This window comes from Pinus tabuliformis, chromosome 6 (assembly GCF_031772625.1).
Source record: "Pinus tabuliformis cultivar Carrire ecotype Pingquan chromosome 6, CPIR1, whole genome shotgun sequence".
Taxonomy (NCBI): Eukaryota; Viridiplantae; Streptophyta; class Pinopsida; order Pinales; family Pinaceae; genus Pinus; species Pinus tabuliformis.
The window spans coordinates 1,086,408,225-1,086,434,365 of record NC_142292.1 but is presented as its reverse complement, the minus strand read 5'-3'; the positions used below and the strand labels follow the sequence as shown (position 1 = coordinate 1,086,434,365).

At 40.0% G+C, this 26,141-nt stretch overlaps 1 protein-coding gene across 1 annotated transcript in view; it reads left to right on the top strand.

Annotated features, from left to right (window-relative positions):
* Positions 1-3,644: 3,644 nt before the first annotated feature.
* The window catches only part of LOC149262693 (eukaryotic initiation factor 4A-3-like), a 54,255-nt gene continuing 31,758 nt past the window's right edge, over positions 3,645-26,141 (top strand). The window contains exon 1 of the mRNA XM_089425052.1: positions 3,645-4,262. Within this exon, the coding sequence (XP_089281178.1) occupies positions 3,955-4,262 (308 nt within the window). The 5' untranslated portion in view covers positions 3,645-3,954. The remainder of the gene's footprint in view (positions 4,263-26,141) is intronic.

The window sequence follows — 26,141 nt, the reverse complement described above, 5'->3', positions numbered from 1 at the left end:
GTTTCCATATAGGAAGCACCAACATTTCCAACATAAGGAAAAGGAATAGGATTCCCGCCGGGGGGGGGGAGGTTTCCTTGGTTTGTAGACTTGGGAGATGTTGCCATTGGTATCAACCTAAGATCTACTAAGGAGTATTTCCACAGGAAAGATGTTGTTCTGCGGTTAATTTAATTGATTTTAGAACTTTAACAAAAATAAATTAAAAAAGGGTAATCTAGGCAAAAGAGTTTACCAAGTATCCGTGAACCGCTATATACACCTTAACCGAAACCAAAGACTTAATGTATGGCGACCAATCTCCCCGAATGTTGTGTTTGGTGTATCACATCTACAAGGCGACTGACTCGGTTGCATATGGCTAAAGGATAGCAACCTAGTGGGGTCTCCCAATATATACACGATGGTACGGGGAGCACACGCTCGTGTTAACGTTGTCTAATGCATAACCGTTTTGTGAGAGCGTTCCCATATACTTGCCATACTCGAGTGCCTTCGATATACCCGAGAGTACTGGAGAACCTCTGATATACTTCTGTATTGGAACGTAATTCCAACCACGGGATACAATGCAGACAATTAACGACAGCTGCTAGGTTTATAGACGCTGGAACACATCTTTAGCCTAGACCTTTAAATGTTTGTGTTAAGTTCCAAATGCTCCTTAAGTTAATTGAGGTAAATTTTAAGTTTATGTTCAATTAAGTTTTGGTTTTAAGGCTCAAAACGATGTCACCTGAACGCCTAAGATCCAACTATATGAGAAAATGAAAATTTTTCATTTCAACGAAAGCTAGACTAATTAAGGGAAGAAATTCTAATCAATAATGCATCAAACAAAATACATCAAGCAAAATGCCTTTCACTAACTTTCATTTTCGTCTTCCAAATGTAATGCCAAAAGTAAAAATGATTTTCACTTTTCACTATCCTAAATGCAATTTTTTCGAAAGCAAAATGATTTTACTTTATTAAGGTGCACTTATATGAATTATGTTTTTCTTTTTGTTTTGAATGATTTGATGCACCTAATATAGTTTTTAGCTTTCGATCACTGAAAAATGTGATCTATTTTCAATGAGAATTTCAAAAAATAACTTTTCAATGCAGCTAATTTAATGCATTTTCACGAAAAATATATTTTGTAAGACAAACTAAAACAAATGCAAAACGATGTTTTCAATGATTTCCACAGAAAACAACACTCGATCAATCAGCGAAACTAGCATCTCAATGACACCAACAAGCAGCAAGCGATGACCAATTAACTAGAAACCCTAGAACTCAATCGTATTTCACTTCAAAGCCAATGAGACAAATTTTGCAAATTAATCAAGGTAATCAATAAAAAAGATTGACAAAACCAAGCATACAGGATAGGAAAAGACCTCAGGGGCCAAAACACACTCGTTTCTAAGGTAGAAACCTTAAAAATTCTCACATTCAAGGATCAATGCTATTTTAGATAGAAAAACTCGTGCTGACATAGTCATCAACACTACTTTTCATAGCAAAACTCGTGCTGGTCGGGGTCATCAGCACTACTTTATATAGCAAAAACTGTGCTGATTTTTCAGCGCGAGAAAACAGTGGAAAATAGGGTTTTCAGCGTCACTGTACAAGTAAAAGCTAGCGCTGCCAGCGTGATTGTCACTAATAAAACCCGCACTAAGCGAGGAATATGGAAAAAACAAAAAGATTCCAAAAAAATCCAGAGTTAGCACTCTAAGATAGTGATCAATGATTGTGCAAACCTACACTGACTCATACAAGCCAAGAAATCGACGGTTGGTCAAACTAATCAAAGGATCAGATTGAAAAAATGGATGGAAATGTTATAGCTTCCCTAGTGGAGTTTCCATTTGTTGTGTAGGTATATTCTCTTTGTGGACAAAGATGATCCCTCTAGCCCAATAAGTAGTCTAGCAACAAACGAGACAATTTACAAGACACTTTCCTAGATTAAAATCGAAATAAGAGAAGAGGAAGGAGACCTACCTCGCTCTGATGTTATAATGCACTCCTTTGTTAAAGATCTCGATCACTTGCTCTTTAGGCTTAGTCCTTGTTGCTCGCAACACTTTAATACTTGCACAAGAGGCCAAAAACACAATAAAGCAAAAAGTGTAACAAACATAATCAAATGTAATCCACTTAATAGATCAAGGAGTATTAAGATAAATGAAGCATTGGCACAAGCATTTATGGAAAGTGAGTCAACAGTTGTATATATTAATAAACAAAAGAGGAAGCATACAACCCAGGCCTTGATGTCAGTAGCCCTCCTTGAGTGAATGTCAAAGTCCAAGCTCAAGCTCTCCAAACACTCATTCTCCAAGCCAAAGTGAATAACATGTAGGGACTATCTCACATAAGGGTTCAAATAATCAGAGACCAACAATTTGGGAATGGAAGGGGATGAATTTATAGGCAGGGAGAGGGAGTTAGGATCTCACTAAAGATAGGGGAAGGTCCTCATCTCAAGGAGGAAGCTCATAGGGATAAGATCAAAGGGTAGCATTGGGAGAATTCGACCATAGCCACAACGATCATCATCCAGCTCGCCGTTTTGGAAGCCTCTAGATGACGAAGCTTCTCCTCCACTTTGGGAAAACTTGCCTTTTAGGGTTCAATGCAAGTATCAAGGCAAAAGCTGCGTAGGTAGTGCGAGGCTCATATGGTGCAACCTGCCATCAACACGAGAGGGTAGTGTCACAGTGGCGCTGATCCAGAAATTAGGCTTTTGAGCTCATTTTTCTCAAGAAAGGCTCAAGGCAACTTTTCATTAGTTCTTCAAAGAAGATCTAGACTGCATATCAGGATGGGTACACTGCATAGTTGTTAAGGTTTGGGCACTCCGGGGTATGACACAGGGAAGTGTAGGAGGTGTGACAAAATACTGTGTAACACAAACCCTGAAGACAACTCTCTTTAGACTGAACCCTAAAAAACCTAAACAAACCTGAGGAGCCAGAGAAAGTATCGAGGCCATGTGCTGAACTGTTGGGTCCAACAATGGGCTCTTCCACATCATCAGTTTTGGACTTACCAAAACTTGGAGGCCTACCTCTGGCGTCGAAGAGCTGCGAGGTTCTTGGTGTTGACACTGCAATAATTCCCGAAATTCTTCATCCAAATGAAAGAGACTTTTGTCAAACCAAAACTCTTCAAAGTCAAAATGACTAAAATCCTCCATCTTAACCAACGAACCCCTACTTAGCCAACCCTAGTGCATAATAACCAGCCACCCAGAGCAGCGTGCTTCAATTTTATGTTTTGATTGTAACTCTTGCATAACCAGGGATTCCAAACACATGATCGTTAACTCGTGTTTTGTGAGGCCAACCATGTCTTTTTCTCAACACAACAGGCTGCCACAAGGGCGAGCCATATTTCCCATGCTATCGGGTTTTAAATGAACGGCGGCTGTATATGCCCACCGTTCGATTTTGCTAAGGCTTTAAATGAATGACAGCTGTATATGCCCACCGTTCGATTTCAACCTTAGCAAAATCGAACGGTGGGCATATACAACCGCGATTCATTTAATGCCCGAAACATGGGATTTATTGGTTGCCCTGGCACAACATGCTCTCAAATGATCTTTGGGGTCATGTATGTGAAAGGGCCACCATAGGGGCATTAAATTCCCCATGGTCGGCTGTTATTTGTTGTATTAAAGGACACTTGGAAAATTGATGTCGCTGCAACGACCAGTTAGACCATAGCTGATTGCTGATTTGGTCCTCGTATGCACTCAAATGCTAGCCTAAAAGGGCATTGGACAAACGTTTAATTATGGTTACTGAAGCTTCACGATTGCAACCGCAGGAAAAGGGAAACACACAGCTCTTAGGTACAGCAATCGATCTCTGGCAAGCTGTCTTGTGTTGAGAGTAGATTTGCGGGCGCTGGAAAGAAAGGGCAGGGAAGGATTCTTCCTCTATACCAAAAATGGCTGCCATTGCGGTCGGCGGTAGGAACCGCAACAATGGACGGAACGCGGATGGTGATGGAAACCTTGTATTTGAAACAAGTCCCGGAGTAGAAGTAATCGCGAGTTTTGATCAGATGGGTATCCGTGACGACCTTCTTCGAGGTATATACCAATATGGCTTCGAGAAACCTTCAGCTATTCAGCAGAGAGCGGTCATGCCCATCATCAACGGCAGAGATGTTATTGCGCAGGCACAGTCTGGGACGGGAAAGACCTCCATGATTGCACTCGCTGTCTGCCAGATAATTGATACCTCCATCCGAGAGTAAGTTTTACTTCTGCTTCCCTTTCTTAATTTCTTTCTATGGGTTAGCTGGCTGTATTTCTGTGTTTTGGACATGCCATGAGCAACCTGGGGTTTTGAATTTTCCTAAATACCAGACATTTGGAATGGTGCTTTAGCATTCACAATGTTTATGCAAAATCTTATTTTGTTTGCAGGAAACAATATATTTATATTAACACCTCTCTTAAATCTATACACGGATAAATTGTCGAAATAGAATGCTCAGCTTTGGAGGTAAAAAGTATAATGTCTAGCAGCTCACTGTATAAAAGCATGAAAACGTTCATGTCCTGGTCAGTTGAAAACCGAATTAAACCTTAGCCATGCTTGTCAATATGAACCGTGGTGTGGCAGGGAGACTTCAAGACTGCAAAAAGAGGAGATCTCCAATACCTTACTCCCAAATACACGTGCCAGCAAGACTCGGTGCATGAAATTCATGGGGCAAAAGGAATTCTGCTCTTACTGACAATGACAACAGCTCTCAAAGTCAATTCCCTTGCTTCAGCAGCATAAGGCAGCTGGATTTTATGGGGGTGGTAAGAAATGTTGGTGCACTCTCAATGGAACCCACTCGCAAGCTCCAAACGCCAGCCACCCTCCATTTGTGGAATACATTAGTAGTATACTTCACATATGCAGAATCACAGAACTTGTGTTCAGGAGAGGCACATTGAATTGCAGGAAAGAGTGCAAGTCGGCCAGAAGAAAGAATGGCCAGGAAGTGTATGTTTTTTATTTACAACAACACTGAAATTCACAGCTGGGGTATGATTGGAGCAGGGAAGCTCAGTTCCAGCAAGGAATCCTTGTTTGTGACTGAGAAACATTGCTAGATGATTATGCATTACACCCGCATTGTTATTGACTTTTCTAAAAGAAGATGGCAACAAACTCAGTAGTTGCGAAAATGCTGTGCCCTTTTGTATGTAAAGCAACGATTCTTAACTTAAAATGAGTTGCTTCAGAAGCTTGCAGACATCCGTTACAGTTCAGTCTCATCAAAAGATTCAGCTTATGAGAAGCAATGATGAATTATGTGGAAATGAAATAAGATTCTAATGATTTGGGTTTGCTAGCATTGATCTCGAATGATCTTGCAGGCATTACAACCATGTTCACAACAACCTAAATTTCAAATGCTTTATATCATATTGCGTTGGACGAATAAAACAAATAAACAAATCAAAGGCCCATCCTCCAAAACCTTGCATCTTCGTTTCAAAAGATCCCTTTTGTGAGCCCATGGACCAAGGGATTCGTCTTTGTGATCCAGTAGCTATGGCAAACTTGAACTCCCTTCACAACAACACTGAAATTCGTAGCTGAGGTATGATTGGAGCAGCGAAGCTCAGTTCCAGCAAGGAATCCTTGTTTTTGACTGGGAAACATTGTTAGATGATTATGCTTTACACCCGCATTGTTATTGACTTTTGTAAAAGAAGATGGAACAAACTCAGTCTAGTTGCGAAAATGCTATGCCCTTATGTATGTAAAGCAACGATTCTCAACTTAAAATGAGTTGCTTCAGAAGCTTGCAAATATCCTTTACAGTTCAGCCTCATCAAAGATTCAGCTTATGAGAAGCAATGATGAATTATGTGGAAAGGAAGTAAGATTCTAATGGTTTGGGTTCGCTAGCATTGATCTCAAATGATCTTGCAGGCATTACAACAATGTTCACAACAACCTAAATTTCAAATGCTTTATATCTTATTGCGTTGGACGAATAAACAAATCAAAGGCCCATCCTTCAAAACCTTGCATCTTCGTTTCAAAAGATCCCTTTTGGGAGCCCATGGACCAAGGGATTCGTCTTTGTGATCCAGTAGCTATGTCAAACTTGAACTCCCTTCACAACTTGCGGTGTCCTTGAATGGGGTAGTGTAAAAGATATAGAAAGCTTAGATATCCCACCTGAAAAGAAAAAAATATAAAGTTGGAACATTACCTATAAGTAGGATCTTTGGTGTCAGGGTGAGGAACTTCTCGGAAGTGTTGTTTGTAAGCAGTCTTGGAGACTGGTCCTTTGGGCAAGCGTAATGTACATATTATTCCACTTTTTTATCCTTTAGCTGAGGTTGTTTTCAACATTAAAGGAAGATCTTATTTTCAGGAAGCAAAACTAATGTTTCCAGTATCGTATTAGTTGCATGATCTATTCAGTTATTGAAATTTATTGAGTTTTTGCTAGACCTGTTATTATATGCTGGAAGATCACAGTTTATGTAGATTCGTTCTTGTTCATTGTTGAATTGCTGTTCCTTAACCTGCTGTTACAGTTTTATATATGTATTTAGAGTACATTTTTTCTGTTCTTCTGTCAGTGCCTAAAGATCCTGGTGCAACCCTACAGGGGCTGCAATTATTATCAGAGAACACAGCAATGTTATAGAATCAAATTTCTAAAACACAATGCAGATCTAATGAAGGAAACCATGACTTCAACTAATCTATTGAATTAAAGTATTAAATATTACAAACAAGTCTCGATGGCCTCTTTACTGCAACAAAACATGGGTCATTCTTCTTCTCGAAACACATTAATATGCTTTCTGGTCATAGTGTTGATTGGGTTTGAGCACATTCACAGGGATTCTTCTGCTTTTCTTGTCTTTCATCTTTCTCCACATGACTTCTCATTTTTCAATCACCACGAGAGCTCCTTTGCCCTCTTTCATCCCCATGAATGAGTATATCCCTTCCCTCCTCTTAGTGGCCTTCTACTATCCTCTCATTAAAGTCCCTGAACTACCAAAAACAACCCTCTGACCAACGTTTATGGGAATCAGGACTTTTTTTTGATTGCCTCTCCCTCCAAACTTGCTGGTCCTCTCTACACCATTGGTCGGAAAGAGGGATTGATGGCTCAAGTCAATGCGAGACTCTTTGGGCCTCCCCTTCAAGTGCCTTGGAACAATTTGAGGGACCATTGAGATGACATGGGGTTGGATGATTCAAGTCAACTCGTGATCACTTCATTCGCCCTCTCCCTTAGAAACCTCTTCTAATAATCTAGGGTAATTTTTCCTAAGGTTTCTTAAGCCATTAGGGTTTCTATTAACATTCTTTCTGTCAGCAAATAAAATTTCCAATAAACAGTGCTATTCATTGAATCAATTGGTGTCACTATAATTTAATCATTCAACCATTAAAAGCACTGATACACCCCATTTTCAACAGTTCAGCACAATTGCAATCCGTCCCAATTCAATTATGACTTCAACAGTACTTATTTATCAATCCAAATGTACCCAATCTCTGAACCAAACCAAACTTAAGCTAAGCTGCCTGGCTAGCTACAGGTCCGAACCTTAACTCTGTTACAGGCTGCTTGAGAGGTAATTAACTTAGGTCTGCACTTCAAACTTGGAAGACAGCGAGTAGATGAACAAACCCTGATCTGCTTCAATATTCCTCCAAAGACCTGTCTCACATTTTCGGTGTTCTCTTCAGTCACCTTGGCCTTGGCCTGGTCCAGACTACTGTTTGACCTTAATTGGGGCTCAAACTGCTTGGGAAAGACTTCTGGTTATGTTCCAGCACCGCAGAATGGATGTGTTACACAATTCCCAGTTCAGAATTGCCCAGGAGACTTCCGACCTACTTCAGAAGGACTTTTTCTTGGCCACAGGCTGACTTCGCATGGATATTTAACCACAGAAGGTTTGACTAGTACTTTGCTGCTTCAGTACTTAAGAAACTTTGTTTAACTTCAGGATAACCTCACTGCCTCAGAGACTTCAAACTTCATCATGAATTTGCCTCAGAAAGGACGTATCCCGCTCAAGGCGATTTCGACCTGCTTCAGGGGTTACTTTGCTGCTTCAGAATCTTTAATTTGATCACAGAAAATTTTGTTTAGTTTCAATTACTACAGACCTTTCACAAAGGTGGTTCACTCCTCCTTGGATAGGAAATTCCTTGTGCCAAAACAAAGAAGAAAAAAGAAAATAGGAAAAAGAACTAACTACGGTGGAATCTTTCACCACCAAAATTAGTAGGGAAAAGGGGTCTTAAAAACTTCAGAGCCTCAGGCTCAAAGAAAAACAGAGAAAAAATGATCCAATCTATGATGCTTCGAGCGCTTCTAGGCCTCTTGTATAATTGTATATATAGATTTTCATGAAGGGGTTTTCACTTTAATTAATTGAGTGATGTTCACACTGTTGACCACTATGTGTCAACGACCCATAGCAGTACACCCCGTATTTTGCAAAAGGGATAGCGCCTAGTCGATGTGTCTGTGTCGTCCAACTATTATCATCAGCCCGATTTCCAAGATGTTATGTAAACCCTTTCTGCATGTGTATAATGTAAATAATCTCAACAGACTCGTGTCATGTATGTAACGACTTAGGTAAACCTACCTTTCTAGTGACGATCTCCATTCTAGGAGGTTTTTCGTTTCACCGATTCATTCTCAGATGGTTGGCAAAGTGTTCCCCTCCAGTCTTACCCCAACGCTGGAATGGATTTTGTCGCTAGAATCGTAGGCGAGTCCTAGTGTTCTAGATCGAGTCTATGTAAAAGTGGTTTGGGAATAATCATAACTATTTGGTTAGGTTATTTTATTACAAACTGCTTGGTTTGCTGGATTATATTTGTGTTGCAGAAATGGGTGGTCCGTGAGGGTCTATTACAAGTGGGTTTTCCCCCTTATGATGTAAAAAAATATGAAAATCATAATGTAAAGTGTCTTGAGGGTTGAAAAAACAATTTATCCCCTCATAGGTTAATTAATTAAATTTTTTGGCCAAAAATTAATTAAAATCTTAAGCCATAAATTTAATTAATTATAGGTCCTAGGCAAATTTAAATTCTCTAAAGGCAAAATTCGTCGGTTCTAAAAAATTAAATTTTAAAAGGTCCCGAGATTAAGGTAAATTAATTATTTTGTTAAATTTTAAACATTTGATCCGTGGGGGTTAAGTCAAAAGTCAAAATTTTGGGGAAATTAATTCAAAAATTTAATTTTTGAGTTAATTAAAATGCATTTAATTAAAAAATTCGAATTTCCCCAAATATTTAAATATTTCGATGGATGAGATTAAAAGAAATTTTAATCTTCATCAATGGTCGAGATTGCTTTGACGAGGATTACTCGAACTAGCCGTTGGAGGATTTATCTTTAAATAGGAAGTCATTTGTCAGTGGATTCATCCGATCACTGAGTCGTGTGCTAAGAAAAAAGCTCTTGTGTAATCTTTTTTTTCTTGATAATAAAGAAAGACTTTGGGGTCAAATTTTGCTGGTGTTACTATTCATGAGAAAACTAAAAGATGTGTTATTTTCATGCATAATTTTTTTTAAAGCCATTGATAAGAGCTTTTGAAGAGTGATTTGAGTACAGATATCTTGCTCAGTCACTGGGGTGTAAATAATAATTTAAATTTTGAACGTAATAGCATGTATCTCTGTTTGTGTGAATATATTACTATTTTCTCGCTTTATTTTAATGATTGGATTGAGTTTTGCAGGGAAATCTTGATTTTTAGATCCTCGGGCGTTAGGAGACATTTTTAGTTGGTCCAACCAACTCCCGATCCGTATTTTCTGAAGAGCCCAATTAAATTAGCTCTGGGTTTCTCATAAGATTTTATTGGTGATACACGAAGGGTTTTGAGTTAACACTTATTTTAAAATTTATTTTTTTGTGGAAAATTGATAGATATCGCTGTTGAGAGCCTTAGATTATCAGATCTGGGAGCGGAGTTGGACTCATACTCCTTAGATCTGATAGATCTACTATTTTTGTCTAGATTTGTAATTTTTTTTTTGGTTTTCTGACCTAGGTTTCTGGGTGTTTTTGTTTTTGTTTTGCAGGTGTAGGGTGCAGGTTTGAAGGAGAATTCCTGTTTGAAGCCAGATCTAGGCCCTGGAGGGTAAGATCTGGCCTCAATATCATTTTGCAGGGGCATTATTTTTACAGTTCGAGGGTTTGAAAATTTTAAATCTAGACATTTTTATAAGGGTTTCAAGGAAATCTGAAGCAGAAGTATTCTAGTTCAACAAACAATTTCTAGAATTTTTTTTAAAGGTTTCTTGGGCTACCATATTCCTTTCTATTTGCTGCATTTTTCCCTTTAGAAGAATTCGAAATCGTTTTCATTTCCTCCTTCTACCACTGCTTAAATTTTCAATTTCTTCTCTTGCCTACATTTTTGGGTTTGTCTCTTTCCTTCTGCTGCGTTTTTTTTTCTTGTTGCCTGCTTGTCCCTTCATCTCCAGAAAACCCTCACCGAGTTTCCTTCATTCGCTGACTGCATCTCGACCTCTCCAACGCTACCTCATTGAGCCGCAACTTCTTCTCCTTTCCCTTTGCCATACCCCTGCAGTTTCTACTCGCACCATCACTTCTGTTGTCGGTTTCCCTCTACCTGTGTCTAAACCCTTCTTCTGTGGCTCCCTCTCCTCCTCGACCTGCAAACCTGTTGCAGCTCCATCGAGGCTCCCTCCCTCGGTCTCTTCTGCGTATCCCTTAACCCGCGGCCATCACTTGTGTGCATCTCTTCCCTCCTCGCAGTCGCATTCCTCTCCATTTCCTTGTTCCCTCTCGCCTGTCAAACTCCTATCTCTGCTGCCATCCAAACCTGTAGACAAACACTCAAACTTTTGATTTCGTTTTTTATATTTTTTATTTGATTTCATTTTTATGCGTTAAGTTTAGGTTAGCTTATTTTTTATTATTATTTGTGTTAGTTTAGCTTGAGTTCGATTTTATTTTTATTTTTTTGTTTTATGAATTGGAGTTGTGTTTTTATATTTTTATATTTTTCATTTTTTTTTTGTAAGCTTGGTAGGACTTTCTCATTTTCAAGTTTTTACATGTCACTTTCTCATTTTCAAGTTTTTACATGTCCGTTATTCACCCCATTTTCAGGGAGGGTAGCACAAGAATCGAACCCAAGATCTCCGGTTCGATGAGACTTCATTTCCACGGCCATTGCCACTTGAGCTATCCCATGCGGACTATATTTTTTCATTTTGATTTCAATTAAAAATATTAAAAAAAACATTAAGAAAATTTAAAAATTTAAAAATTTTAAAAATGAAATTTTGGTGACTTTGATTGCGAGTGAAATAAAAAAAAAAAAAATTCGAGCTTTCACATATAGAATTTATTTATTTAATTTTTTTTTTTTTTTATGTGGCCTATGGCCCATAAAAATTTAAATTCAATTAAGTTATTTTGATCTTTACTTTCGGTCACAAATTTTTTCATTTGCCACATTAAACTTTGCTTCATAAGCTTAGCACATTAAAAAGTTTACCTAAGGGATAATGAAATTCTAATCCAAATTTCCTTGGTGTCTTCTTGTGTGTTAAAGTGTAAAATTTTAATTTTTGTGATAGTGATTTCTCTATTGTCAAGCACGATTAATGTTTTAAAATCATATTGACTGTAGGAGAAAGATAAATTCTTCTAGATTTGGTGATGATGATGGTGGTGGTTAACGTCCACTAAGACCAAATTGGTCTATTGGACCCATAATTTTTTTAGTTTCTAATTTTCTAGCTCCTCGTCTTTCTTGGCGAGATTGGTGCTGTAGCTTTCTTTTTTTCTCTACGGTCTTCCAACTTTCTTTATCTTGCATCTCTTTCATCTCTTCTGGTTCTTGGGACATTGGTGTCTTAGCTTTTTGATTTACTGTGTTCGTCCTTCTGAAAATAGTCGGAGAAGAAGTTTGGTCTAGGAGATCTGCTTTGCTGTTAAATGAAGATTTATTTTGTGCGGTATTTGAGTCCTCATAACTGTTGATGCTTGAGGGGTTGTCGAGTTCACTCTTTTGTTGTTGGGCGGGGCTTTCCCCCTGCTTGTCTTGAGAGTTGTTTCTTTCTTGCCCGAATTCTTGTGATTCAGAGTTTTCTCGAGAGTATTCCTCTTTGATGACAGTGTAGTGTTCTTTTTGTGCTCCTTCCCACCATGTAGATCTGTGGTGATTTTTTCTAGCATAATATTTCCGGGAGGCTTTTGGGCAATTTTTTGCTAGGTGGCTTGTCTCAAAGCATGATCGACATCTGAAGAGGACACTTTCATAATCGAGTTTCTGGTTCCACACATAGTCTTTACTTGTTAGGTGTATTTTAGCTAGGAATCCGGCGCTGAAGTCCATTTCCACACAGATGCGTGCATAGGTGGTTCTGGCATATTCCTCTGTTTCTGGGCACCTGCAGTGAAATTTTCCAATTGCATTTCCAATGGCTTTTAGCGAAGAGAAATTCCAGAGATGCAAGGGTAGGTTTGGTAATCTCACCCAAACTGGTGCTGAGGTTATGACTGTTGTTGAGGGATCGAATGATGGGTTCCATGGCCTCATGAATAGGCCTGATTTTTCCCAAAACCAAGGGTCGGAATCTAGAATACATTGTCTGCTTTCAGGGTTTTCAAAATATACTATAAAGAAACCCCTAGCACAGGGGTAGATATTAATTGCATCAGGAATTAGAGGCTTCCATACCTTTGAGATCCAACTGTGTAGAGCTGTCAGCCGTGGCCAAAAACCATTGAATTGACAGATTAGGGCACTTTCAGAGAACTTCAAAGCCTCATCGAGTGAGGCCTGGACCACCTGGATAGTGGGAGCTGGGGCTTCACTGACGATATGCGTTGGAGCTTGCTCCCTAGAGGTGGACGGAACTGAGCCAGCAACTATTTTCGTGAAGCTGGGAGCCATCTGGAGAATGCTCTCCTGCTGAGTATAAAAGATTGCCGAAGAGAAGGCCACAGGATATTGCCGAAGAGAAGTGAAAAGCCGCAGATCTATGAAGAAGAGGCGCAGATCTATAAACTGAAGAAGGCCCAATCAATGAGAAGAGTGAAGAGCGCAGATCTATATCTCACTGCAGATCTGGGTTCTTCACATGCATATCTAACCAAATCTACAGTGATTTGACATATACATGCAGATCTATCCAATAACACAGCAGCAAGAACGGCAGATCTGCTCATGCAGAGATGGAAGAAACAGTAAAAAACAAAAAAACACCTCCAATAGCTAATAGCTCACAGATCTGGGTTCTTCACATGCATATCTAACCAAATCTACGGTGATCTCACATATACATGCAGATCTGTCCAATAACTAAATTGTACACAGCAGCAAGAGCCGCAGATCTGGAACCGCAGATCTGGAGCCGCAGATCTGCTCATGCAGAGACGGAAGAAACCGTAGATCTGGAGCCCACGCGTTCTTAGAAACCGCAGATCTGGAGCCCACGTGAAATAGAACGAAAGAAACCGCAAATCCTGTAAGAGAAGTTTAAGCTCCAGCTTGCGGTTGGCCGTGATCGCGGGTTTCAAAATAAACAGAAATACACGCACAAATAAACAAAAATTCGAGAGCTTTTACACGAGCACAATTTCCCTGCTTTACAAAGTTGAAACCGAGTTTGAACCCGAAACAGTCTTTATCAGCAAAACTCCATCAGTTTTAGGCCAAATTAGCCGCAATTCGAGTTCCTGGCTGGACAAAATGCTAAGAATGAATCTTAGAAACCGCAGATGCAGAGATGGAAGAAACAGCAGAAAAGACGGAAGAAACTGCAGACGGAATATGGAAGAAACCGCAGAGTCATGAAACTGCAGACGTGAGCGACATGTATTTAATTGCTAGAAACTCTTGCATGATAAAGTTTTGGGCGTTGACATTTAAATGTTCATGATCATTGCTTTGCCACATTAATAAATTGCTCTGGATAACTTGTTTTTATTTAGTCTATGGTTAATTGAATATAAAGGCACTGGTCTATAATCAATTCTATCTTGTGGTTGTGTCTTATTTGTATTAATTGTTTGATCTATTCATCTCAGTCAACCATGATTTCTTTACATCCATCAAGTTATTCATCTTTGAGTCTTCTAGAGCCTTTGTTCTACAGGTTATCCTCATTCATTTATCCCTAAGGACTACCCCCCTTGACTTGTCTAGGAGAGAGTCTAAACGGAGTGAGTAATGATTAGAGTGACAACCCTTATTTTGAGCGTTGTCGCAATGCTTAAACACTTTGTGCGACAACACACACTAAGCCCCAAATTTGGGCTTTTTTGCCCCCACTGCCCCAAATTTTTCCCAACATTGGGTATTTTGGGGTTTTCCCCTTTATCAAGGCCTATACCCTTACGCGGGATTGATAGGCTACTTTGTTTTTCTGGCAATTAATTGCATGATAAAATTACACCTTTGCACTCAACAAGGACCACTGAGATGACATGGGGTTGGATGATTCAATTAACTCGTGATCACTTCATTTGCCCTCCCCCTTAGACACCTCCGCACAACCAACAACCAAAAAAAATTACTATGTGGGCCAACTTCACGACCAATCAACTACCATGAACAACATGCATGACCTTGATTTCTTTTTGCTCAATGCTAACAATATATTTCTTTGGTTTGATGTAGGATCATGTAGAGCTAGGGGATGCTCTTGCATCAAACTCTTATGGTAATTTGAAAAGTTAGCTCATGTAATAGGTATAGAATATTCATGCAGTGGTCCCCTGATTTATTAAAATATCTATTCTAGTAACGTAGGTAAATTAATTCCTTATGATTTCTTTATTGAAAAATTAATTTAATTGAATTTTTTAGCCCATAGAATAAAACACACTTGTTGGAAATTTAAATGGAAATAAAAAATCAGCTTTTGATTACTCCAAGCTTACAAGGGATCCCAAACCGGGAAAATAGCCCATTGAGAAAATAAAAGAAAATTACAGCAAAACCTGGATGTACTTGTGCACTGGACAACCTGTATGACCTTGCCAAAATGTGATGTAAAAATCCTCATTTTTTGTGTTGAAATGTATCTTAGGACCTAGAATTTTGTACAGTTGCCCTTCTCTTTTGTTGGGTGGTATGGGTTCCTGAAGTTGCCTCTATACCTGTTTTGTACGGCCCCTTCAATTCTTGAGCACTAGGTTAATCTCCTTTACTGCTCACACTGTTTCCTCTTTTCTCCTTTTTAATTGCACACTGACTGAAAATCCTTTATCACTCTCTCATTTGTGTTTTTCTAACACTCTTTATGTGTTAATTTTAGATAACAACGGTATGTTCTATGCTTAAGAGTGATTTACTTCAATTTTCTTATTAGCCCAATATCAATTTCCAGATTAGCAATCACATTAACATTGATAGTAAATGCAGATAGAACATAAACAATAACCAGAAGAGAAGCCAAGACAAGAGGACACAGTATTTGGCGGATGCCAGGGAAAAATCCCAATGTGGGAAAACCCTTTGATCAAATCTTCTTATTATTCTTCAAAAGTTCAGCAAAGAGAGTACAATATACAAAATTTACTTGCCCAAACATAGTCAAATCTGTCCAGTCAGATTGCAGTTAACAAGATGTCCTAACCAAAAAGTCAATGTTGGTCAAATCAACAGAATTACCCCTCGAAATCAGCTTGGTCAAACCTAATCAACTTGGCATCCAAAAATAGTCCAAATTAGCTCAAAACAGTCCTGAAGAAATCGGTCAAACTTGGTCAACACACAGTCAAACTTGTGGTCAAATGGCCTGCGGTCAACACTGGTTAAACTGCCCAGAAATCCTCGAAATCTGTGCCAAACTATGTGGCCTGCACAAACAGAAATTCTCCCAAGAAAAAACGCAGTCAAACAAGGTCAAAAAGCTGCTCGGTCAACGCTGGTCAAACTTGTTGCAACTTGGTCATCTCAGGAAAACATAAAACGCAGTCAACCCTTTGCACGTGTGGAGGAGAAGAAGGCTCTCTTGAAAGTCGTATGACCCAATCAGATGAGGAGAGAGAAAGATATATGTTTGAGATGATGAATGTCCAAATGAGGTAGATGCTCCTATTTATATGCAATGTTGAGGGTGAAGAGACATGACTTTTGGGCTTGTGAGCCTACATTAGATTGCTGGCCGACTTTGACAATTTGTCCATAGAAGAAATAAATTCATAATTCCATTTATACATGTCAGAATGAGATGATCTTTAGATCAATCTTACACCTCTTGGAAAGTGGAATCCAACAAAAATATCATCTCCATCATATGAGCTGTCCAAGGTGGAGTTTGGCCCTAGTTGCGAAATTTAACATTATGTCTTTTCCTTTTTCTTTTATAACAGTGGGTTAATGACCTCAATGAGATTGTCAATTGAGATTAAATCCCAATTGACAGTGGAGATTACGTCTAAATCACTAATGTAAATACTTTACATTTTATTAGACATTAATCAACTCACTAATAAAAGACTCTTTACCTAAATAATTGACTTTAAATAAAATGAATTACAAAATAGAAATGACTTTTTTGGATGACTTCCACACGTCTGACATTAGACCTATGTGAAAGTTTGTTAATTTTAGTTAACAATGATATGTTCTATACTTAGCACAATTACTTCAATGTTCCTTTAGTAGCCCAATGACAATTTCAATTTAGTTTTCCAATAGCAATCACATTAACCATAAATCACATTGACAGTAACTGTAGGTAGAACATAAAATAAAATGCAAAGGACAAGCCAAGATGAGAGGACACCAGATATGGCGAATGCCAGGGAAAAACCCTAATGTGGGGAAAACCCTTTGATCAATTCTTCTTATTATTATATCAAGTGTTCAATAAAGAGAGAGAGTACAAAAGTCAAAATTGACTTGCCAAATCAAAGTCAAAATAATTCTGTTGAATCTACAGTCAACTATAGTCAAACTTAGCACTAACCAGAAAGTCAAAGATATTCAACACAATAGTCAAACAATCCTATTGAAGCTCGGTCAAACCCAGTGCAATTCGGCTTGATAAGGTGGTCAAATTTAGCTCAAAACAGTTTTGAAAATTGCGGTCAAACTTGGTCAACTCTACGGTCAACTTTGTGGTTAGGTCTGCGGTCAAAGCGCCCAAAATTTCTCGATTCTTGTGCCAAACTGTACGACCTGCCAAAAATGGAAATTTCCCACAAAAATCACAGTCAAAGGATGAGTTGAAGTGCTCGGTCAACGCTGGTCAAACTCACGCAACAACCCTGAAATTCAGTCCTGCAATTTGCCTAGAAAATTCGTCCTTTTGCCACGTGTGAGAGAGAGAAGATCTGCCCAATAGCTGTACGAACCAATGAGAGAAGGAGAGTGAAGAAAATGTGTGTGATGATGATGCCAAATGAGGTGAAAGGCCACTTGTATTTATACAAGTCGTTGAGGGTGAAGAGTCACGTCCATTGGGCTTCATAAGCCTACATGATGATGTGATGACCTGAACAATTTGCACATGTGTGGACATAAATTCAAAAACACACTTTTGCTTGCCCAAATTAGATGATATTTATATCAATTTTGGTCCTCTCGAAAAGAGGAATTGGATGCAATCATCATCTCCATCAAATGAGCTGTCCCAAGGTGGAATTTGGCCCTAGTTGCCAATTTTAACACTCCCTCTCAACTACAGAGAATTCCACCTGCAATCCATTTATCATCATGCCACCTTGTCGTCATGTACCATCTCTAAATCTTTATCTTATCTTTGCTTTGCTGAACACTGATATGAATAACGAAGAAGAATCGATTGATAGTAAGTCACAAGACCTTACCACTCTCCACTAACAAAATCCAGTCCAGAGGTAGAACCTCAATCAGACTTGATCCCAGATCAAGTTGTTGAACGCCATGCATCCTAGTCATAGGGAGTACGACAATACACGATGCATCCAACAGTAGTGGTATGGTCCCTAACCACTTTTCCCAACTCATTGGCTAGATGGGAGGTACTTTCCATGAATCCGGGGACCCAGACTACATGGGTAGGATGTATGATAGGACATAATCAGGAGAAGCGGAACCACTCATCTTGCTCATATGCCATAGGAGAAGGTGAACCACTCATCCTATGCATATGTCAATTGTAGGGGAAGGTGAACCACTCACCCTACACACATGTCAACCATCACAGGGTATCACAAGGAAAGGTGAACCACTCATCCTGTACATAACACACCAATAGGGGAAGGTGAATGACTCACCCTATGGTCGCTCATAGCTCCAAGAAGTACGCCAAGCCCCCAGGAGCTCCCAAAGCTCAATGTCCAACTCAAGTGGGACCCTCATGGGAGGGTCTTTCCACAACTCGAAGTCTCTCTCGGAAGGCTAAGAATTTGACCTTTCCTAAGGGCTTCGTGAGGATGTCTGCGACCTGCTCATCAATCTTGATGTGTTGGAGCCTTATTGCTCCTCGCTGTACCATATCTCGGATACAGTGGTACTTGATATCAATGTGCTTGGAGCGGTCGTGAAACACAGGGTTCTATGAAAGGAGAATCCCACTCAGGTTGTTGCAGAAAATCACGGTGGTATTCAACACGTGCTCAAATAGCTCACTGAAGAGCTTCCTCAACCAAACAACTTCACAACAGGCCATACTAGTTGCAATGTATTCGGCCTCGGTGGTGCTTAGAGCAACCGATTTCTGCTTCCTGATCATCCATAAAATTGAAGCAGACTCTAATGAGAAGCAACATGTTGATGTGCTTTTTTGATCCACCACACTGCTAGCCCAGTCAGCATCAATATATCCATGTAGCCTCAAATTCCCGGGACTGTATCTCAGTCCGCAGTTGATTGTGCCACGGAGATATCTCAAGAGATTCTTAGCAGCAATCCAGTGTGTGTGATGAGGCTCGACCATAAATTGACTCAACGTATTCACAACAAAGCATATGTCCGGACGAGAGTTTACCAAGAACATTAGGGCCCCCACAAGTTGTCTATATTTAGAAGGGTTTGCCAATTCGGGCCCAACAACACTTCCACATAGCTTCTTGAAGTTGAGTTCCATCGGAGTAGACACAAACTTGCAATCCACCATCCCACATCTCTTGAGCAACTTCATAGTGTATTTTCCTTGAGAAAGGAAAATCTCACCTGGCTTTTGAAAAACCTCTAGGCCTAGGAAGTAGTGCATCAGTCCTATGTCCTTCATCTCAAACTCAGAAGCCAACTCCCTCTTGCATTGATAAATGAGAGGCTCTTCACATGTCAGAAAGAGATCATCTACGTAAAGGACCAAGATGAGAGGCATGTCCTTTTGAACCTTGAAGTATAGATTAGGATCAACATCGCTCCTTATAAATCTCAGCTTCATAAGATAGCTATCAATACTCTCATACCAAGCCCTAGGGGATTGCTTCAACCCATAGAGGGATTTCTTCAATCTGCATATGTGTGTCCTTTGATCTTGTATTTCGAACCCCTGAGGTTGTTCCAAGTAGACTTCCTCCTTAAGTGAGCCTTAACGTCCATTTGATGTAGGCTCCATCCTTGAGAGACAACAAGAGCAATAATCGATCGGATAGTGGTATATTTGGCAATCAGTGCAAATATCTCATCATAGTCCACTCCTTCCTTTTGAGAGAAGCCTCGAGCAACAAACCTGGCCTTGTATTTCTCAACACTCCCATCAACTCCATGTTTAATTTTGTATAGCCATTTTGAGGTGACTATGGAGTTGTCCTTCGGTTTAGGCACCACATCCCAGACATCATTTTTCATGATAGATTCATATTCCTCATTCATCGCATCCTTCCAGACTTGGTGCTTTACAACTTCTTCGAACGTACATGGCTCAAATTGAATAATAATACTCATAGCAACTAAGTACCCTTGATACTTGTTTAAGTTGTTTGGCTTCTTGCTTTCACGGAATGTCCCTCTTGGAGCAATATGTCTTTCAACATCTTCGAGAGTATCTTTGAGCCATAAAGGTCTTTTCCTTGAGGTAGAGGGATCGCCAAGAGATGGATCAATGGGATCCATCGGGCCTTCAACATTGGGCATAAGCTCATTTGTCGGAGTTCATCCAACTTTTCTATAGCACCATCATTATCCTTCCTTGGAATGGGGAGATCTCTGTCCTTCCCAAGTGTAGTGTCTTCATCGAAGGTGACATTATGGCTTATTTCCACGTCTCTTTGACTAGGCACATAAATTCTATATGCCTTTGAATTTTCACTGTAGCCCATAAATATACCTTTCATTCCAGATGCTTCCAACTTGTTTCTTTTCTCTTTATGCACATGAAAATACACGGGACAACCAAATATTCTAATATGAGAAACATCAGGTTTCTTACCAGTGAAAACTTCTTCGGGTGTCTTGAAATCCAGTGCTTGATGTGGGCTCCTATTTTGAACATACACGGTAGTGTTGGCAAATTCTCCCCATACGAACTTTGGTAGACCTTGATTGTGGAGCATGGCACGGGTGGCTTCCATTATTGTTTGATTCTTCCTTTCAACAACTCCATTTTGCTCAGGAGTGAATGGAACAATTGTCTCCCTCTTAATGTCAGCCTCTCTACAGAAGCCATTGAATTCATTTGATTCATATTTGGTTCCATTGCCGATCCTCAATATTTTGATCTTCTTCCCTATTTGATTCTCCCCCAAGGATTTGAAAGAACAAAACCATTTGAACACTTCATCCTTTTTCTTTAATAAATAGATCCATGTTTTACGAGAGAAGTCATCCACAAAAATTGCATAGTATAAGTATCCTCCCAATGATGTTACGGGCAACATACCAAATAGGTCAGAATGGACCAATTGAAGAATATCGGTAGTTTGGCTTTCACTTGAAGGGAATGGTCCCCTTGTGAGTTTCCCAGCTGCACAACCCTGACAAACTCTTTCATGATTCATGTTGAAATCGAGCATACTTGTGACCATCTTCTTTACCCCAGGTAATGCTTTGTAATGTAAGTGGTTGAACCTTCGATGCCATAGCTCAGATTGAGGTGAAGCATCGTAAGTCAAAACTCCCAAAGGGCTTCCTCCAACTTGATAGATACCTTCAACCTTAAAGCCAAGTGTAAATGGATCTTTAGGGTTTCTTTGCCAAGTACAAACCTTTCCATCAATGAATGCTACCTTGAAACCTTATCTTGCATCGCAGAAATAGACACCAGGTTCTTCTTCAAATAGGGTACATACAATACTTTTTGTAGATGAATGGTTTGACCTTGATTTAAGTGAAGAGTGACAATGCTTATTCCTTTCTTGGGAATAGGTGGCATTATCTCCAATTATGATCTCCAAATTAGTCTTCTTTTCAACCAAATTTGAGAGGGCCTCCTTGTACCTAGTGAAGTGCCTTGAGGCTCCACTATCAATCAACCAATGATCCAAAGTGTCCGGAGGAGAGGCAGTAGATAGAGCAGAAATAAGATAAAATTCCTTTTGTTTTTCTACAACATTACTTTCCTCATACCTGGAGTTTCTTGATCTTTTGGGAGGTCGACCATTTCCATATCGAGCAACAAGAGCATTCCTTTTTCCTTTATTATTGAACTTGTTGTTCCTTTGATTGCCATTGCCTTTGTTGTTGTTGTTGTCATCATCCCTTGGAGAGTTCTTCTTGTGAGGACACTCTCTAGCATAGTGGCTGAACCTGTTACAATTGAAACACCTTCCTTTTCTTCCTTCTTTGAATCCCTGCTTGAACCCTTGACCTTGTCTCCTTGGACCAACATTATTTTTCTTCTTTGCATGAGCGGAGTAAGCTATGGGTTCATTTCCATTTGAAGGTTTGTCTCTCTCCATCATCCTTGTCTCCTCTTGAGTGCATCTAGCTAATAATTCATCGAAACTAGGAATCTTTTCATTGTTGAGAATGGTGGTGTTAAACACATCCCATGCTCTTGAAAGACCCCCAAGTGCAATGAGAGTGAGCTCCTCATCAGCAATAACTTCTCCAATAGATAAAAGGTCATTCTTGATTTGTGTGATCCTCATGAAGTAGGATTGGATGGGCTCCCCTTTATCCATCTTGATGTTCTTCAACTTGTTTTTGAGAAGGAGGATTTGATTTGCATTGTTCACTTTGAACATCCCAACCAGCTTATCATATATTTCCTTAGTCCCCAAATCAGAAATATAGGCAACCAAATGCTTTTGAATACAATTAACCAAAATTTTCTTTGCTTTGACATCAACTTTTCTATACTTTGTCTTTAGCAACAACTAGTGCATTTGAAGGAGGTTTCACCACTTTTCCGTGCACATAGTCCAATTCTTCATGCTCCTCCAAAGTCAGGTCCAAAGTCATTTTCCATGCATGATAGTCAGGTTTGTCATTGAACTTGTCCTCAGTCTTGAAGTAAGATGAAGAAGCCATTGAAACTTGCCCAATAAACCTTTCTTGGTGATTGCTTTTCTCTCTCTTGCTTGTGCTTTGTCTTCACCCGGGCTCTGATTCCATGTTAATTTTAGTTAACAATGGTATGTTTTATGCTTAACACAATTACTTCAGTGTTCCTTTAGCAACCCAATGACAATTTCAAGTTAGTTTTCCAATAGCAATAACATTAACCATAAATCACATTGGTAGTAACTGTAGATAGAACATAAAATAAAATACAAAAGACAAGCCAAGATGAGATGACACCAGATTTGGCGGATGCCAGGGAAGAACCCCAATGTGGGGAAAACCCTTTGATCAATTTTTCTTATTATTATATCAAATATTTAGTAAAGAGAGAGAGTACAAAAGTCAAAATTGACTTTTGGCAAATCAAAGTCAAAACAACCTTGTCAAATCCGCAATCCACTGCAGCTAAATTCAACCCTAACCAGAAAGTCTAAGATGGTCAACGCAATAGTGAAACAATCCTCTTGAAGCTTAGTCAAACCCAGTCAAATTTGGCTTGATATGGTGGTCAAATTCAACCCAAAACAGTCTTGAAAATCGCGGTCAAACTTGGTCAACTCTACAGTCAGGTCTGCGATCAGCCCTATCGTCAAAATGCCCAGAAATTCTTGGTTCCTGTGCCAAACTGTATGACCTTCCAAAAACGATTTTTCCCACAAAAATCACAATTAAAGGATGAGTCAAAGGGCTCAGTCAACATTGGTCAAACTCTTGCAACAATCTTGAATTTCGGCCCTGCAATTTACCCAGAAAATTCGTCCTTCTGCCACACGTGTGAGAGAGAGAGGATTTGCCAAATAGCTGTACGAACCAATGAGAGAAGGAGAGTGAAGAAAATGTGTGTGATGATGATGCCAAATGAGGTGAGAGGGCACTTGTATTTATACAAGTCATTGAGGTTGAAAAGTCACGTCTGTTGGGCTTCATGAGTCTACATGATGATGTGGCCGACATGAACAATTTGCACATGTGTGGGCATAAATTCAAAAACACACTTTTGATTGTCCAAATTAGATGATCTTTACATCAATTTTGGTTCTCTCGGAAAGAGGAATTTAATGCAATCATCATCTCGATCAATTGAGTTGTCCCAAGGTGGAATTTGGCCCTAGTTGCCAATTTTAACAAAGTTCCTGTCCGATGCTACAAACATCAACATGATTTGGGTCAGTTCCTCTTCTAAAATTCATGTGGCTTCTTGCAAGCCTTTATCTTCTTATTGAATTAGATACTTAGGGGTTTTCTAAGTGTGAGTTACTTATAACTCTCTCTTGCTTGTTTTGTTTGGCTGCCATTTCTTTGAAAATATAATTATTTCCTCTTAATGTTCTCGTTGCATAGGTTAGAGTGTTGTTGAGACCTCTAATTGTAATTTATCTCTAGGAACTTCTATGAAGTTCTTTTTTCTACCCTGCAACTAGCTGATGCCTAGTACCCAACCCAATTTGTAGCATTTCATCTTTACCTGACCTCCTCCATGTCCTTGCTCTCGTCTTCGACTCCCACCTCTCCTCATTAGCATGTTTTGTGCATAACCTTCTTCATTGTACCCTTTCTCTTTTTCTTGTCTCCACTCCCCTTCCCTACATCCTCCTTGACCTTCCTCCCTTGACCACTTTCCCCTTTCCTTAGCCTCCCTTCTCCTTCCCCATGACTCTTGTTCTCCATTGCCCTTCACACCTTGCGGCTTACCATCTCTCCTAACAATGAACCCTTTGTGAGTCTTCCTTGAGATGATGAGACACACCACACATGGGCTCTTCTTCTAGTGCTTCAAGACAACCTTGTGTCACAAATTTCTTCCCTTTAGACTCGGATGATAGGAGATACATATATAGAGGTAGATGGTCTACAATGTTGATTTGGGGTAGCATCGGATGTGCTCTAGCCACGAAAATTGGTGGAGAGGTTAAGACACATGAGATTTCCAAAACCCAGAAAGGGTTTGGGCAGATTCTAAACAGTTTGGGAAATATTAAAATAATTAATATTTTTAATGGAGTTCTTAAGTCTAAACTTAGGGAAAATAAAATATTAATGTGAATTAATATAAAACTGTGTTAGAATGATCCAAAAGTCATGGATCAAGCCAAATCTAATTTTAGCCGTTTATTTGTTAACGAGAAAATCTTGGCTGTTGATTTGTCAACGAGAAAAGTATAAGAGGAGGCTTGAGGGTCACTTGGAGAACACACCAAGAGATCAAGATTTCGACTTTTTGGGGCTGGGTTTGTTGAGAAAGTTGAGAGAGTGATTAGAGTTGCAGCTGAGGGGCAGTGAATACAGAAGCAGAGAGGCAGAGATAGCACTGGGAGGATCAGTGCAGCAGCCGGAGAGAGGGATGCAGAAGCAGCCGGAGAGAGGGATGCAGAAGCAGCCAAGGGTTTACGCAGAGCCAGCGAAGGCTCACGCAGAGGCAGCCAGGAGCTTCGCAGTGCCTCAGAGGGCCAGCGTGGGTGACGCAGAGGGCCAAAGGACTGACGCAGGCCAAGCCAGAGTGACGCTGGGCTAACATTGGGCAGAGAGAGGTTGATGTAGTCCCTAGAGGCTGACGTTGGGGTTTCGTGCGGCAGATTGACGCTGTGGAGTTGCCGGAGTGTTTATCTGGGGTTTCAGCTGAAATATCTGCTTCCGAGTAGAGAGGTACTATTGCTGAGATTTTTCTCTGTTGGGTGAGCAGGATTTGGCACCCAAATTGTATTTTGAAACTGCTTAATAAATCAAACCCTCGGATAGCTGCACCGGATTTCCCGCATTGGGTTTTCCAGGGACATTAGTCCAAAAACAACGGTGTCACTTGTATGTTTGTTTCTGTTTCCTTCAATTGATGATCTGTTATCTGTTGAGCATGCACTTGTATATATTTCCAATATTCACATGGTAAATAACTTGTTAATTAACAGAACAAGTAGGTAGGAATAAATCAGTAAAGTGCATGAAGGGTTTCTAACGGGTAGACTTAGAAATTCCAACATGGTATCAGAGCGTGGTTGCAGATCATAGGAGAACTGAGGACATCAGGCAAGCAGAGAAGCAACATCAGAAAACAGCTGTCCCGAGTGATAGAAACTGTTTCTAGCAGAGTAGCAGCAAGGAATGGGTGATCCAGTGCCTGCGTCATCAAGACTGAGCGAAGAAGAGGCAACACAGAGGCTGAGGGAGGCAAAGACAAGCTCACGCAGAGCCACACAGAGGCTAGGAGGACTGACGCAGTTGGTTGAGGAGGTTGATTTGTCGATGCCGGGATCGCGCAGAGCCTAGGAGCTCTAACCTTCAGTTTGCTGGGGTTTAGGAGGTTGTGGGTAAGTTGCAGAGTGGAGCTGGTGGGGTAATGTAGTCAGAACAATACCTAACAGGGTAAGACTAAGGAGGAGGGAGTTGCTACCGAGGGTTTCTAGCCAAGAAATCCGGATCAGTGGTGCAATGACACTAAGGATCAGAGTGGGTGCATCTCGACATTGGCAGAAGGGTTTCCTGGAGGGAAATCGAGGCTCAGAGGGAGACACACCGAGAACTTCCAGGAGGGAAGTAGAGGAGCAGCAAGATGGCAGTGAACGGGGTAAGAGACTAGGACAGACTGGACGGAGCCTCAAAGTTCGTAGTTTGGAAGGCCAAAATCCCATCCGTTCTAGACAGGAATCATGTCAAGCACTTCGCCTTAAGGACAATAGCTACCCCAGTT